We start from the raw sequence: 13,728 nt of genomic DNA, 5'->3' as shown, positions 1-13,728 counted from the left end.
ATTTACAGTACACAAGTATTAACAAAAAAAAAGAAAGAATAATAAGATGTTTAATACACAGATGGTAATAAATAGTTTAGTGTTCATCTGCATCCTGTTAAAATCTGAATTGTGAAATCACAATCTGAACCTTGACATGAAGTGTTAGAAAATATAAATACGCATAACGCACTTAAAAGGTGCACTATACAATTAATGTAAATACTTAATCACTTTTCGCTACTGTGTAATGTAGGGCCTATAAAAATGTGTATAATAACAGAAACACCTTCATCCTTCTTGCTAGAAGACTTTCTGTGATTCAACATGAGCACCTCATTAACCAGAGCAGATGAAAATACCTGTCGGGGTCCTACCTGGGGGCCATGTATGGTTTATTTGTTTATATATAAACCTTTTCATGTTTACGTGCATTGGCGGCTGACTAACGCAGCTTCCTGTGACACAGATGGAACCGGGCCCTTGTTAATGTTATGTATTATTAGTTCCACATGGACTTGTCCAAACATCTGCTATGGAAAGGTCAATGGGCATAAGCATTGAAGATCACACCAGAGTGTATAGGTGAGAGAGAAACATTGCATTTGGATTTATTTTAGTATTGGTAATTAGGCTGAGTCCTTATGATCCTCCTTGCACTCAGCTTTGCTCCATGGGAAAATGTGATATGAGAGAGGCTGTTTTGACACTGCAAGATAATGCCTCGGGCAATAACACACACAGAGAGAGAGAATTAAACAGATATTTCTTCCTCCTCCATGATTACTGAGGCTCACTCCTGTTTGAGAGACTGAAATACCTGTACAGTGGGCTGAGAGAAACAGCATCAGGTGTCAAGAGCTGCATGTGTGTGCATTGTACCTCTGTTACACAACCTGGGTAGATTTCATTAAAAACAGACTTACAAGAAAACAACATTTCCAAGTTTAATTTATTTACTTATTTATGTCTTATTATCCCTTTATCTTTCCATTTGTGACATCTCCAGGTTCAGATTTTGATTTGCCCACTAAATGCTAAGTCACACAAAGTCAAATTCATTTCCATGTTTCATCTCAGCACCAGTGTGACTCAGGATTTACTGTAATTCGGACTTGAGGCTCATCATGAGCAGGATGGACTTGAGGCCCCCTGAGCGTATTGTTCCATCGAGGTCAGTGCAGCGGGTGTGGCAGAGGTGAAAAGACAGAGCTCCTTTGTCATCACTGTCTCCATTGATTACCATCAAGCATCTCTGTGTATGTTTTATACTCCTATTCAAAGCCCAGTTGTTACATAACCATCTCCTGTTACTCTTCAGCCTCTTGCCACCTGACTTCTTCCTTCCGGCCTTGTTTTTTTACTCGATCTGTCTTTTTATTTTTGATCCTTCCTGCTCTCTCTGTTTCCTCCCCTCCTCCTCCTTTCTTCATCTGCATATCACTTTACGGAGGTGTGCCCCCCCTAAGGGAGAAGAGGATGTCTCTGAATTTCTCTCACACATATTGGTGTTGTGTAACAGTGGCGACCTTCCACTGACTACGGTAAAACTCTCCCACTTAACCCGATGAACCCTAAATCACAGTTAAAGGTGCTCTGTGAATTTCTTGACCACCTGTGGAGCAATGTTGGTTTGTATACAGTATATGGCAGGGGATATGATGAGATGGAAGTGGATAGTTGGACAAAATGTACCTCAATGTTAAACACTTAGCTTACTACAGTATTTCATAACATTACAAACAGAATAGTGACGGAAAAAGTACATGCAGTTACCACCAGTCACCAGAGGTGTCGCCAAATCGCTCACAACTGTTGGTTTGATTGTTTTTTTTTTGCCGCTTGGAAACAGCAGAACAAGCTGTAAACACACGATCATATTATCACCCTGTAAAGTTTTATAACGTCTACTCATGTCACTTCAGCATGAAATCGACTCGATTCTCAGACTGTGGTGCGATGAATGTGAACAAATGGCTGCTGGCGCGGTGGGAGGAACCCCATGCAAAAACTTACAACGATGGAAAGTTAGTGATGAAGTGTCCAAACCCTCCTGAACGCGACACGCACACCGCAGGATGCACAGAAGCTGCTTTATGTCATTAATATTACAAGTTAAAATCCATTATTAAATATTAACCTCTGATTTCAGGTCAGATTTTGACAAACTTTGTGTGTTGGATGTGACAGCTCTCTGATTGGCTGCTCATCTGTTGCTGCACATCTCCAGAGGCAGCTCTCTGATTGGCCGCCGGTGTGATGCTGAAGGTATGACTCATGCTCTATTCTTAGCTGAAGAGGTGACACTGGGATCTGACCTTTCATCGCCTTGGTGACCACCCGTGATGTCATCACCTCTCCGTCGTCGTCACTCTCCGTTGTCATCGCCCTCCTCCTCCTCCTCCCGCTGCTCCGCCGCTCGCCGCCTGTCCCTCGGCTCCGCTCAGGACCCGTTGGCATGGCAGTTAGGAAGAGTGGGAACATCAAAGCATCGAGGTGGATGAAAACACTCCGAGTGAGTCAAAGATGGGCTCGTTCTCCACTGCATCATCACTCCAGACAATTAGTTCTCATCATGTCCTCTCTCTGGCAGTAGCACTAACTCATTGCTGTGAATATAAATTAGTGGTTTGATATTAATAAAGCTTTTTAACAAGTGATCAAGAGCTTCTAGGGGGCCGACATCCACCTGAAATACGCCGAAACTGTCCATAAATATGATCAAAAATAGGATTTTATGTATATACAATAGAAATGACTAAGAGTTTAAAGTCAAACCTGTAACTATCCGCACCATGTTTGTGCGTAAAAGCCCACAAGGGGTGTGTGTGGTTGGTTGGTGGTAGCTGGGTGGAGGAGGTGATGTATACTAAGTGGAGGTCAGTGTGCTTTACAAGTGGCTGCAGATAGAGCAGACTGTGTAAACAGAGCAGTGTGGCTGAAGCTGAGCAGCTCTTACAGACCAATAAGATGCCAAAGTGTTTTCCTTTTGCCTCTTATAGCGCCGGCTTATTCCTCTGGCGCTCTTTTGTGTTGTTTTTTTCCCTCCCCTCTCTCTTTCTCTTCAGATGTCTCTTGCTGATCGTGAGGTTCAGAAGTTCAGAGTGAGCAATGAGGAGAGAGGGATACGCTGGGAGAGAGGACAAGAAATGGGAGTTGAATAACGCCAAGACTGTAATCAAAGCCAGCTCCGGTCTTTACTCACAGTTACATCATCTACACACTCCGACAACAAGGTCAACTCTAACTTGTGTACTGATTCACGGGTCACCGAGTGGATATTTGAGGTGTTTAAAATGTAAAAAACAACTTGTGTGAGGACAGTGAAGGTGACAGATGATTGCCTCGGTATATTAAATGTTCATTTTTAACCATCTCATCATGCTGGTGTCACTTCCTTATGGACTCTGTTGTGCAGCAGGCCTGGCAACACTGTCCACAAACTGGGCAGGAGGTATCCACATGACTTAGTCCGCCTGTGATGAGTCCGTGTCTCGTGAAATGGCTGTGCCGCCCCCTACTGGAGGATAAAACACACAACAAACTAGAGCACAGGCTCCCTGTGGATGTCCAGTGAATGTTCTGTATCTCAGTGCCACTGTTGTGTATCTAAAAGAAGTAGTTTCCTCCTCTCCGGTCCACACTCAATCGTCCCGGTGTCACCACTGCATGGTCTTAGAGCGGGTCAGCTTCCTGGTCAGAGCGTGGCGGACTGTCAGCATGTAGGAGCGCCGGTCGGGCAGAGGACGCTTCTGATCCAGGACCAGCCTGTCAACACAAGACAAACAGGATTTTTTGAGTATATTTCAGTAGCCTATATATCTCATTTTCAGGAATCAGGTTAGATATGAAACACACCTGATGAGTTGAAACACTGCTGCTTCCACGGCTGATACAGCTTCAGCTACAGACAGCTCGTTGAAGCCACACCTACACACACACACACACACACATACACACACATTTAGTTTTAGCACAGACAAAAAACACTATTTTATATTAATCAACCTTATATATAACCTCCTGTATATACTGTATGTCTGTTGATCCTAATTAGATGCACAATGTCTCCATGAAGTTGTTGTCTTCTTCCCATAATATAATGTAGACACACAAAATCTAACATTAATATATTCAGGACATAAAAGCTGGTTTATAAAGTACGATGTTTACTTAAAATTAGAGCTGCAACAAGTAATCATCAATTATTTTGATAATCGAATAATTGGTTTGAGTAGTTTTTAAAGAAAAAAAGTCAAAATTCTCTGATTTCAGCTTCTTAAATGTGAATATTTCTGGTTTATTTGTTCTTTTATGACAATAAACTGATTATCTCTTTGGTTTGTGGACAAAACAGGACGTCATCTTGTGGTTTGGGAAACACAGATTGACATTATTTTACACATTTTTTTGACCAAACAAGTAATCGATAATGGGAATAATCAATAGTTGCAGCCCTACTTAAAATATACAACAGTTCAACATCAGTACGAACACATACCAACCTTAAATCCTTGGCCAGTCTCTGTCCTTCCTCTGTCGTCACCTCGCGTCCTATTTCTAAATCGGCCTTGTTGGCTACGAGCACTGTGGGAACAACTGACACACACACACACACACACACACACACACACACACACACACACACACACACACACACACACACACACACACACACACACAGAGTGTAGGCAATAAACCAAAATGATGATGCTATCTCTGTGTGTGTTAACAAATTACCTACAGAAGACCAAAGAGGGAATGTGTGTGTGTAGAGAGAGATGACAATAGACAGATGTCAGACAGAGCATGAACAGAGACTCGCAGCACTTTTAAAGCAAACACAGTGAACACACTGTTCCTCTGGAGATGTGTGTTAGTGAGCTGTTTGTTTCACTGATTTAATACTGGGACTAATATACTACATAGTCTAGTTTCAGCCTGTCAAAGCTTAAATAATCAGATGTTATAGTATTAAAGCTGATGCACAGTGTCAGTCAGTGAAGTTTAGTTTCCTACCCAGACTCTGCTTGGTTTGCTCGATGAGTTTCTTGAGTTGTGCGATCTCCAAGAAGCTGCGGCGCTGTGTGATGGAGTAGAGCAGCAGGAAGCCGTCGGCCCAGCGGATAGACGACTCCAGAGAGGCCGCAGGGCTTTCCTGGAGAAGATGATGACGTCTGATATTTAACCATAATGGGAAACGCTGACTCACTGAAACGTCAGCAGAACATTATCAGATTCATTGAGGTTCATAACGGAGCGGCTCGACGTTGGGGAACTTGATTATTGCTGAGTTTAGATGAGAAGACTATGAAACTAAAACTTTTAATTAATCATTTTAAATCATATCAACCATTTCATCATATTTAATATTTCAGGGATGGATGAGCCAAACCTTGTTGGAGATTTTGACCACCACTCGTTTTTGTTTTGTGTCTTACATTATCTTTTAAGCCTGATAAATTATATTATATAAACTATTAAAATCATATTATATGACCTTTTTTTTCCTTTTTATTTTATTTTTTTATTTTTTTGTTTCTGTACATGGGCTGACTATTGAAAATGTAACAAATTGAAGCAAAAAAAAAAACTGTTTGTATGGCCTTCATGCAATTGTGTCTATTAGCTCTCTGTCAGTTTCAACTGTTTTGTTTTGTTTTTTCTTACTACAGTTTTTTGAAAACTCAATAAAAAACTATTTGAAATAAATAAATTCATATTATATGTGATTATATAGATTAAAGTTACCTTACAAGCGACGTCCAAAATCTCCAGATCGACAGCTTCCTGGTCGACCACCCGACTACATCTGTAGGTCACCTCTGTGGTACAGTTACACACACACAGACACATTTTACTGTTTGCTCTGTATCCAGTTAGTCAGGCGTGAAGTGACAGAGTAACGTCAGTAATTCTCTGTAATAAACATTTACCCTTTTTATGGTCGTATTCTCCAATGAAGCGCCGGGTTATGAAACGAACACACAGCGCTGGAGACAGAAAACAGACTGGGTGACTGGAGGGTGAGCAGCCAAACACACACAAACACACTCATATTTCTCCTTTATACTATGTCATATTATATTTACATCCTGTCTATATGTTTGTGTGTTATTTAGTGTGATTGCTACTTCAAGATAAATCCTCTTTGTCATCTTAACCCTGACTTTGTTTAAACAAACGCACAAGTGCTTTCTCTGTGTTTGTGCCTGGAGGTGTCTGGACGCATTCCTGTTTGTTTGACTTGTGTGTGTCTGCTGTTTAAAGCCTCGCTGTGTTATGTCATCAGGAATGATTTTAATATAATCTGTTACTTTGGGTTTCTAGACATAATGTCAGAGCTTGTGTTTCTCTTGTTTTAAAAAAAGAAAGAAAGAAAGCAACAGCTCAGAGCTCCTGTGTCAGATTTCCATATTTAGCAAAACGTCTTTAACCGTGACCATAGCTTCACCCTAAACTTAACCTCTTTATTTTTCCATAATCAACACGTGACAGCTCCTCCAACAACCCCCCATCCTGCACCTTCACTTTACATCTAAATGTATTTTCTGTTAAAGATACAGTTCACCTGTTTTCCCGGTGTTCTGCGCTCCCAGGATGAGGAGTTTAACTGGAACCATTTTCCCGCCGTTTGTCCCTGCATGAACTCCCTACAGAGAGACACGGACAGAGTCACAATAAGTTTACATACAAAAAACATAAGGAACAATATAATTAGATGTAGAAGTAGCACTTCCATGATACTGACCTTGAAGTGGAAATAAACTCCAGATATAGAGAGGGAGTGAAATAATGAGCCTCCTGAGCTCGGGCTCAGACACTGAGCAGACAGGGAGTGAAGAGGAGGGACTGTCCTCGCTCCTTTTCAGTGTTTAAGTGTGTGTCTCTGCTTGTGTTTTAAGAGCTCTCTCTCTCTCTTTCTTTCTTTCTCTCTCTCTTAGGGAACAGTATATGACAAAAAACATTTGTTTGGAGTTGACACGTCTAGCTCCAGACACCAGTATCTTATTCCCGATCCATTCAACACACATAAACACACTTTTTTTTTAGTGAACACCAGTCTTGAAAATGTCAGAATATGCATTTGTTTTTGTGCAATCACCGTTTGTGTGTGTGGACTTCATTTGAACCTGTTAGTTAGTGAAGAATTATGGGTATTTCTCTGGGCTCCGCGCCACATTTGACCACATTTCATCCTGGATTATCTGGCAAAAGCTCATCGTCTGTCCGTGTCTTCGAATATTTTGATGTGTAACAGTGTAAAGGAGATTTATCTTTCATGCTGGAGTGGCTGACGTTAATTCTCACACAACCTGTAGATCACAGAAATGAAGTTACGCAGAGTAATGATATAAGAACCACAAGACAATGACTAGGAGTAAAGACATGAGTAAGATTTTATTTATATTTCATACGTTTCTCACTTTTATTCAACAAAGACCGATCTCAGCAGTGAGAGCGGTTTATTCTGTGTACAACAAGCACCAAGGACAACTTTAAATTAAGGAGCAAGGCTGAGAGTCGTCAGAGAAGAGTGTGTTCTTTCAGCGGATGAGTTTGTTGTCGTTGTGTGTGTGTGTGTGTGTGTGAGGGGGGGGTTACTGAGCGTTCAGCAAACCGACGGCTCTTCGACGGCGGCCGCTCCTTCTGTGATGGCTTTCACACATTTGGCCATCGTCTGTGACGCTCTGCTGATGGAGTCTGAGCACAGAGAGAGAGAGGGAGAGGGTTGAAAAGGTTTGTTGTACATTTCTGGATTTCTATTTTAACCCTCCTGTTCCCTTCCTCCAGCCTTCCTTCTTTCCTTCTTTCCACAATCCTTTTTCCCTTCCTTCCTTCGTTCCCTTCGTCCTTACTTCTTCTTCCTTCCTCTTTTGATCCAATTGACAATCTGTTCCCTCCTTCCATCTTTCTTTCCTTCCTTTCCCTTTCCATCTTTCCACAATCCCTTTTCCCTTCCTTCCTTCTTTTCTTTATCCTTCCTGCCTTCCTTCCTTCTTTCCCTTCATCTTTCCTTCCTTCCTCTTTTCCCTTAATTCGTCCTTCCTTCCTTTTTCCCTCCGTCCTTCCTTCTTTCCCTTTGTCCTTCCTGCCTTCCTTTTTTCCCTTCGTCCTTCCTTCCTTCTTTCTTTCCCTTCATCTTTCCTTCCCGCCTTCCTTCCTTTTTTCCCTTCGTCCTTCCTTCCTTCCTTCTTTCTTTCCTTCTTTCCCTCCGTCCTTCCTTCCTTCCTTATTTCCCTTCGTCCTTCCTGCATGCCTTCTTCGTTCCTTCCTTCCTTCTTTGACAACAGGAGGGTGAAATGTGTGTATGAGCTAAATTAAAAACACACTCACCTGTCATGTAGAAGTCCTTGGCTGTGAGTTGAGGCGGCACCAGAGGTTCTGCGATGAGGTCCTGGTTCACTGTCTGAGAGAGGGAGAGAGAGAGAGAGGGGGAGGAAACAGAGTCACCGGGAGATCTAAATCATCTAAGGAAACAGTGTGTGTGTGTGTGTGTGTGTGTGTGTGTGTGTGTACCATGGCAAGCTCATTTGCTTGTTTGAAGTAGTTGGCCTCCTCTACGTCGTCGTACCGCACCAGATTAGGAGAAACCTCGGCTAATCTGGATCTGACCTCATCCAGGGAGTCGTAGGGCAGCGTCACACCGGCCAGCTGCGCACACACACACACGGAGCAATTCAGTTAAATTAACTGTTAACTAAACAACTGTCTGGTAACGTTCTGTTATTATCTCATAGCTGGTGAATGTGCAGGTCACAACTTGTCCACCAGAGAGTTTTGGAGTTGTTGGATTGTGTATTTGATAAGTTTGATGAGAGAAACCAAGAAATCCCATTAGCCTCCATAGCATAGCTCTGAGCAGCTCACGGCTCTGCTCCGCCGCTCTAAAAATAGCTTGCACCGACAATTAAAGGTAACAAACCTACTGCTAAAACTATAGGGATTATGGCAATTGGCCAATTTGCCAAAATGTTGAACTATCCCTTTAACGAGCAGTTGTGAACAACATCTGTAAATGCGATGTGAGTTAACTTCCTGCTCACCTCGGACACGGCTCTGATGACCTTCCAGTCCTCTCTGGCCATCCCTGGAGCGGTGACGGCCACCCGGGTGTGTTGGCTCCTCCCTTCAGTGTTGACGTAAGTGGCGTTTTTCTCTGTGTACGCTGCACCGGGGAGGATGATGTCCGCCATTGGTGCTCCTACGTCACCGTGGTGACCTGGAGGAGATGAAAACGTATGAATTTGGATTCTTATATTATTATATACTTGACTGAATAGTGCGTGTGTGTGTGTGTGTGTGTACCCTGGTAGATGATGAGGCTCTCTTTAGGCAGGTCGGCTCTGGTGATGCATCCGGCATCGGCTCCCAGCAGGAACAGGACTTTGGGTGGATTCTTCCTGATGGCGTCCACGCCGGCCTTATAGCCCAGGTCCAACGCTGCCACCTGACTGGCCACTCTGGAAACACACACACACACCAAATATAAGCAGGGGGGCACATCCTCTATGCTTCACGTATAGAAGCTTTAATACGTTACCATCATACCTGTGCAGGACGTTGAGGACCTTCCAGCCCTCCTCCACTCCGCTGCTGGTTCTGGCGTTCTGAGCGATGGTGGACACGGTGCTCAGGATCGCCGCTCCGTCTGCTCTCTGCAGGGCGCTGCTGCCCACGACCACGACTGGACGCTTCGCAGCTGCAAGCACCTTAACAACAGGGAAGGGAGAATATAAATAAGTTGCATTATTTTGATTATTCTGAACAACACCCTGTTCGGACCGTGTGTGTGTGTGGGTGTGTGTGTGTGTGTCGCTACCTGGCAGAAGGAGTGTGTGCCGTTGGCCAGCTCCTTCAGGACTGCGGCGTCCTCTCCCAGGTGGTCGTAGGTGTAGCTCAGGTCGACTTGGTGACCCACCATGGCAACATGGAGCTCGTTGTGCAGCCAGCTGACAGGGGAGGAGAATTAGTGAGTTTTATCTAAAAGCAGAGGAAGAGGAGGGGAAGGAAGACAAGGAAGAGGAGGAGGGGGTTACCTCTTTCGGATTCGGGCGTTGAACAGCGGGGCTTCGTAGCGTGGGTTGGTTCCTACGAGCAGCAGCAGGTCGCAGTCTTCGATGCCGGAGATGCCGGTGTTCAGCAGGTAGTTGGAGCGGAGGTCAGTGCTGCAAACACACACACTGTGAGAACCTTGTGCATCACACACACACTTCACCTCCGACCTCGTTACCTAGGCTGCGACTCACCCAGCCCCCGCCGTGGGGAAGACCTCCTCGGTGCAGAGGTTCTCCGAGTTCAGCGTGTTGAGGAGGTCTTTGAGGGAGACCAGAGATTCAGCGTCGGCCATCCCTCCTGCTATGGCTGCCACCTCGCTGCCCTGCACACTCTGGAGCTACACACACAAATAATATAATGAATAAATAACAATTAATATCAAATATCAGGCCTCGGGTTGGATCAAGTGGCAAACACACACTTACTGCTCCGGCAACACGAGTGAGAGCATCCTCCCAGGTGGTGGGGGTCAGCTGACCTGCTTCATCCTTCACCATTGGCTGAGTCAACCTCTGCCTCTTCAGACCATCATATGCAAACCTGAGGACACGGATTTTTAGGATTTTAGCTCTTTAGTTGATTTCAAATAAATTTACCCTGAAACATTCAGTCATTTGGTTTTTTATTTTCCCACCTAGTCTTGTCAGAGATCCACTCTTCATTGACGTCTTCATTCAGCCTGGGCATCACCCTCATCACCTCTCCTCCTCTTGTGCTCACCAAGATGTTACTGCCCACGGCGTCCAACACATCGATCGACTCGGTTTTCCTGCAAACAAGCAGAGGATCAAACTTGAAACCATGACAAAAGACACAAAGCTGCAAAGAAAAGTCCATTCTAGGATTTAAAAAAAAAGCTGACATCCTCCTAATATCCTCGTTCCTACCTGGTCTCCCATGGTCGTGCGGTGAAGGCGTAGGGTTTGGACGTGAGTGCTCCAACAGGACAGACGTCGATTACATTCCCAGAGAGCTCGGACATAAACATCTTCTCGACGTAGGTCCCGATCTGCAGGTTGTTTCCTCTTCCTGTTGTTCCCAGGTCTTCAACACCAGCGATCTCACTGGCAAAACTTCAAATAAAAAACACACACAGGAATAAATTAACATGCAGATGGAGGAGGATCTCATGAAACAATGTGAGATGTTTTTTTGTCCACTTACCGGACGCAGCGTGTGCACTGGATGCAGCGGGTCATGATGGTTTTGATGAGTGGCCCGATGTTTTTGTCCTCCACCGCTCTCTTCCCTTCTGAGAACCGACTGCGGTCTGCACCAAACTGCATGGACTGATCCTGGATCCAGCACAGACGCAGTGTTAAAGAGGCAAACAGCAGCGGTTACTGTGTGTGTATTTGCAGGGCGAGATTTGTTTTCGTGGGTGAACTGGCCCTTTAACTCACCTGCAGGTCACACTCTCCTCCTTGATCGCAGATGGGGCAGTCCAGTGGGTGGTTGGCCAGCAGGAACTCCATCACTCCCTCTCTGATGACACAAACACACACATCAAGTTAATTTACAGAGGTGTAATAATTAAAGGGATAGTTCAACATTTTGGCAAACTGGCTTAGTCTTAGCAGTAAGTTCGTTACCTTTAATTATCGGTGCAAGCTATTTTTAGAACGGCGGAGCAGAGCCGCAAAAAGGTTTATATATATTTACATTTGAATTAGTACCTGGCTTTGCGTGTTTTATCTGAGTTGGTGAGGATGTTCCAACCCTTCATGACGGGCATGGCACACGCTGCTACCGGCTGAGAACACAGATATTAATTAGATATTAATATTGTGAACATTTAAATCATTATTCAGACCCAAGGCAGCTGCTACAGTATCAGTGTTATGTGTTGAATCTGGAGCCTCTTACCTTTGGGGCTTTCTCAATCTCCACCAAACACATACGGCAGTTTCCTGCCACGGAGAGACGCTCGTGGTAACAGAACCTGGGGATCTGGATTCCTACCTTCTCACAGGCCTGAAAGGGAGAGGAGAGAGAGGGATATTAGAGTAATCAGCCAAAATGATAACAAACACCTAGAGTTACACAAAATAAAGAAAAACCAAAGCATAAATCAGATCAGAAATAACATCTGTATTATCTTGTAGGTGAATGAGTTGACACTTCTCACCTGCAGTACAGTAGTTCCAGGCTCCACCTCCACTGGTTTCCCATCCACAAACACCTCCACCATGTTGCTGGCAGCACGCACTGAGGTACGCACTGAAATTGCACGCAAAGGACCATGGTCAAATCAAATATCAATAAATAAATGACAATCTCGTACAAAGAAATATCCTTGAGTTAAGTCTTCACTAAAAAAAAAAAAACAGTGTTCCACATCTTGTTATCACAACAACACACATCTTACCAGTGTTGGACGGAGCCAGGCTGCCTTTGGCGGCTCCGGCCAGAGCACGGCCGACGGTCGGCAGTCGCAACATGACTCTGAATGGAAAACAGAAAGCAGGCAACATAATAAGCTTAACTTTGACTGACATACTCTGCTCATTGGTTTGCAATCTGACTTTTGTGACTATGAAGAGGTTTTTCCATCCAACAGCTTTTGTTTTGTGACACGATTCCTTGACATTTGTCATTTTTTGTCAGTGATGAGGTTTGGTCATCTTCCTTTTAAACAACTGAACTCTCTTAATCAGATCATTAAATGGTCTATTTATCTATTTTGTTTTTAACTTATTCTCTGCTCCCTGTACCATGCTCTAGACATGTGTTACAGTTTGTTACACTGATATTTTTATGGAGCATGTATTTTTCTGATTTTGAACCACAATCAGCGATCTTGATTCTGTCCATGTCTTTGTCCTATGTTGTTTAAGTGTCCATTTGTTTTTGTCTTTTTTTTAAATGAGGATGTCCTCCTAGTGCAAAACAAATCTACTTACGGGTATTAATAAAGTTCCCTGACCTAAGGTTTACAAAACATGACCAATGTGCAGAATCATGTGAGGTTGGTTTATGAATATATTAGGGATTAAGGTATTAAACATATCACAACTGGTGCACTTTCCTCTGAGTTTCTTTAAGTAATGTAATAAATATGAGAGTCATGTGAGTCTAGACACAACAGGGCAATTGTTTGGGAATCAATTATCTTATACACCGTCCAGCTGATCAACTCTTAGCACAGTAACAGGTAGGGTAACTATAAATCTGATTGCTACTGCCACAGCTCACTGGCTGTCACTGTCAACAACACAACAAGTTATGCTCGCTGCGACACGTGACGTTTCAAGGAGATACAGCACAGGACAAAAGCTGCTTTTTCCAGATCAAACCGATATTATAACACCACAATGCACCGTTTTGTTATTGATCAATGTGCACAAGAGAAGGAGCTAAAAGTAACACGAGCCCTCCAATGAGGCTCCCTGTTGCATGCTAACACCATTAGCTACTCAAGGACACGGGCGGCGCAGTGTTGTCAGAGGAGAAACTAAGGGTATTCAGGTCAAACACACAATTTACCACCGGGCATGCACATAAATAACATGTCGATTTAAACGTGTGTAATTGCATAATGTGTTTGTCGGTCTTACCTTTCGCTATTTGGCCTTCTTGACCAGAACAGCGGTGATGTGAGTTTCACTACACAGTCGAAAAGCTATGGCTGCTGTTAGCGGAAATGACGTAGTGTCGGATTTCCGTTTGAGTCCAGATTTCACAATAAAA

The 13,728-nt window shown here is 43.7% G+C and overlaps 2 protein-coding genes across 2 annotated transcripts; both read right to left on the bottom strand.

The window, feature by feature from the left end:
- Positions 1–3,638: 3,638 nt before the first annotated feature.
- Positions 3,639–6,602, bottom strand: LOC310999585 (ras-related and estrogen-regulated growth inhibitor; the record flags this gene model as incomplete). Its single annotated transcript, XM_083990064.1, has 7 exons — positions 3,639–3,747; positions 3,838–3,909; positions 4,485–4,578; positions 4,999–5,137; positions 5,731–5,804; positions 5,916–5,972; positions 6,551–6,602. 7 exons carry the CDS (start codon positions 6,600–6,602, stop codon positions 3,639–3,641), a joined length of 597 nt encoding a protein of 198 aa, XP_083846190.1.
- A 755-nt stretch (positions 6,603–7,357) lies between these two features.
- Positions 7,358–13,696, bottom strand: LOC310999484 (NADH-ubiquinone oxidoreductase 75 kDa subunit, mitochondrial-like). The gene is made up of 19 exons (XM_083989927.1): positions 13,596–13,696; positions 12,407–12,483; positions 12,167–12,258; positions 11,905–12,012; positions 11,715–11,791; positions 11,442–11,523; positions 11,203–11,333; positions 10,926–11,111; positions 10,673–10,807; positions 10,464–10,578; positions 10,230–10,375; positions 10,020–10,148; positions 9,803–9,932; positions 9,532–9,692; positions 9,289–9,443; positions 9,027–9,202; positions 8,500–8,634; positions 8,317–8,389; positions 7,358–7,683 (listed from the first exon to the last, which is right to left on the bottom strand). Exons 2-19 carry the CDS (start codon positions 12,477–12,479, stop codon positions 7,592–7,594), a joined length of 2,196 nt encoding a protein of 731 aa, XP_083846053.1. The 5' UTR covers positions 12,480–12,483; positions 13,596–13,696; the 3' UTR covers positions 7,358–7,591.
- Between the last annotated feature and the right edge of the window lie 32 nt (positions 13,697–13,728).

Source organism: Trachurus trachurus (genome assembly GCF_905171665.1).
Source record: "Trachurus trachurus genome assembly, chromosome: 2".
In the NCBI taxonomy this organism is placed as follows: Eukaryota; Metazoa; Chordata; class Actinopteri; order Carangiformes; family Carangidae; genus Trachurus; species Trachurus trachurus.
Note: the sequence above shows the minus strand (reverse complement) of the source record. Positions and strands in the feature narration are given on the sequence as shown.

Excerpts from the sequence above, each read along its gene's own strand:
- LOC310999484 (XM_083989927.1), bottom strand. The coding sequence starts at position 12,479 with ATGTTGCGACTGCCGACCGTCGGCCGTGCTCTGGCCGGAGCCGCCAAA. Across the intron at positions 10,579-10,672 it reads TGGATCTCTGACAAGACTAG|GTTTGCATATGATGGTCTGA; the intron begins GTGGGAAAATAA and ends CCGTGTCCTCAG. Across the intron at positions 9,203-9,288 it reads GAGCCTCATCATCTACCAGG|GTCACCACGGTGACGTAGGA; the intron begins GTACACACACAC and ends CATCTCCTCCAG.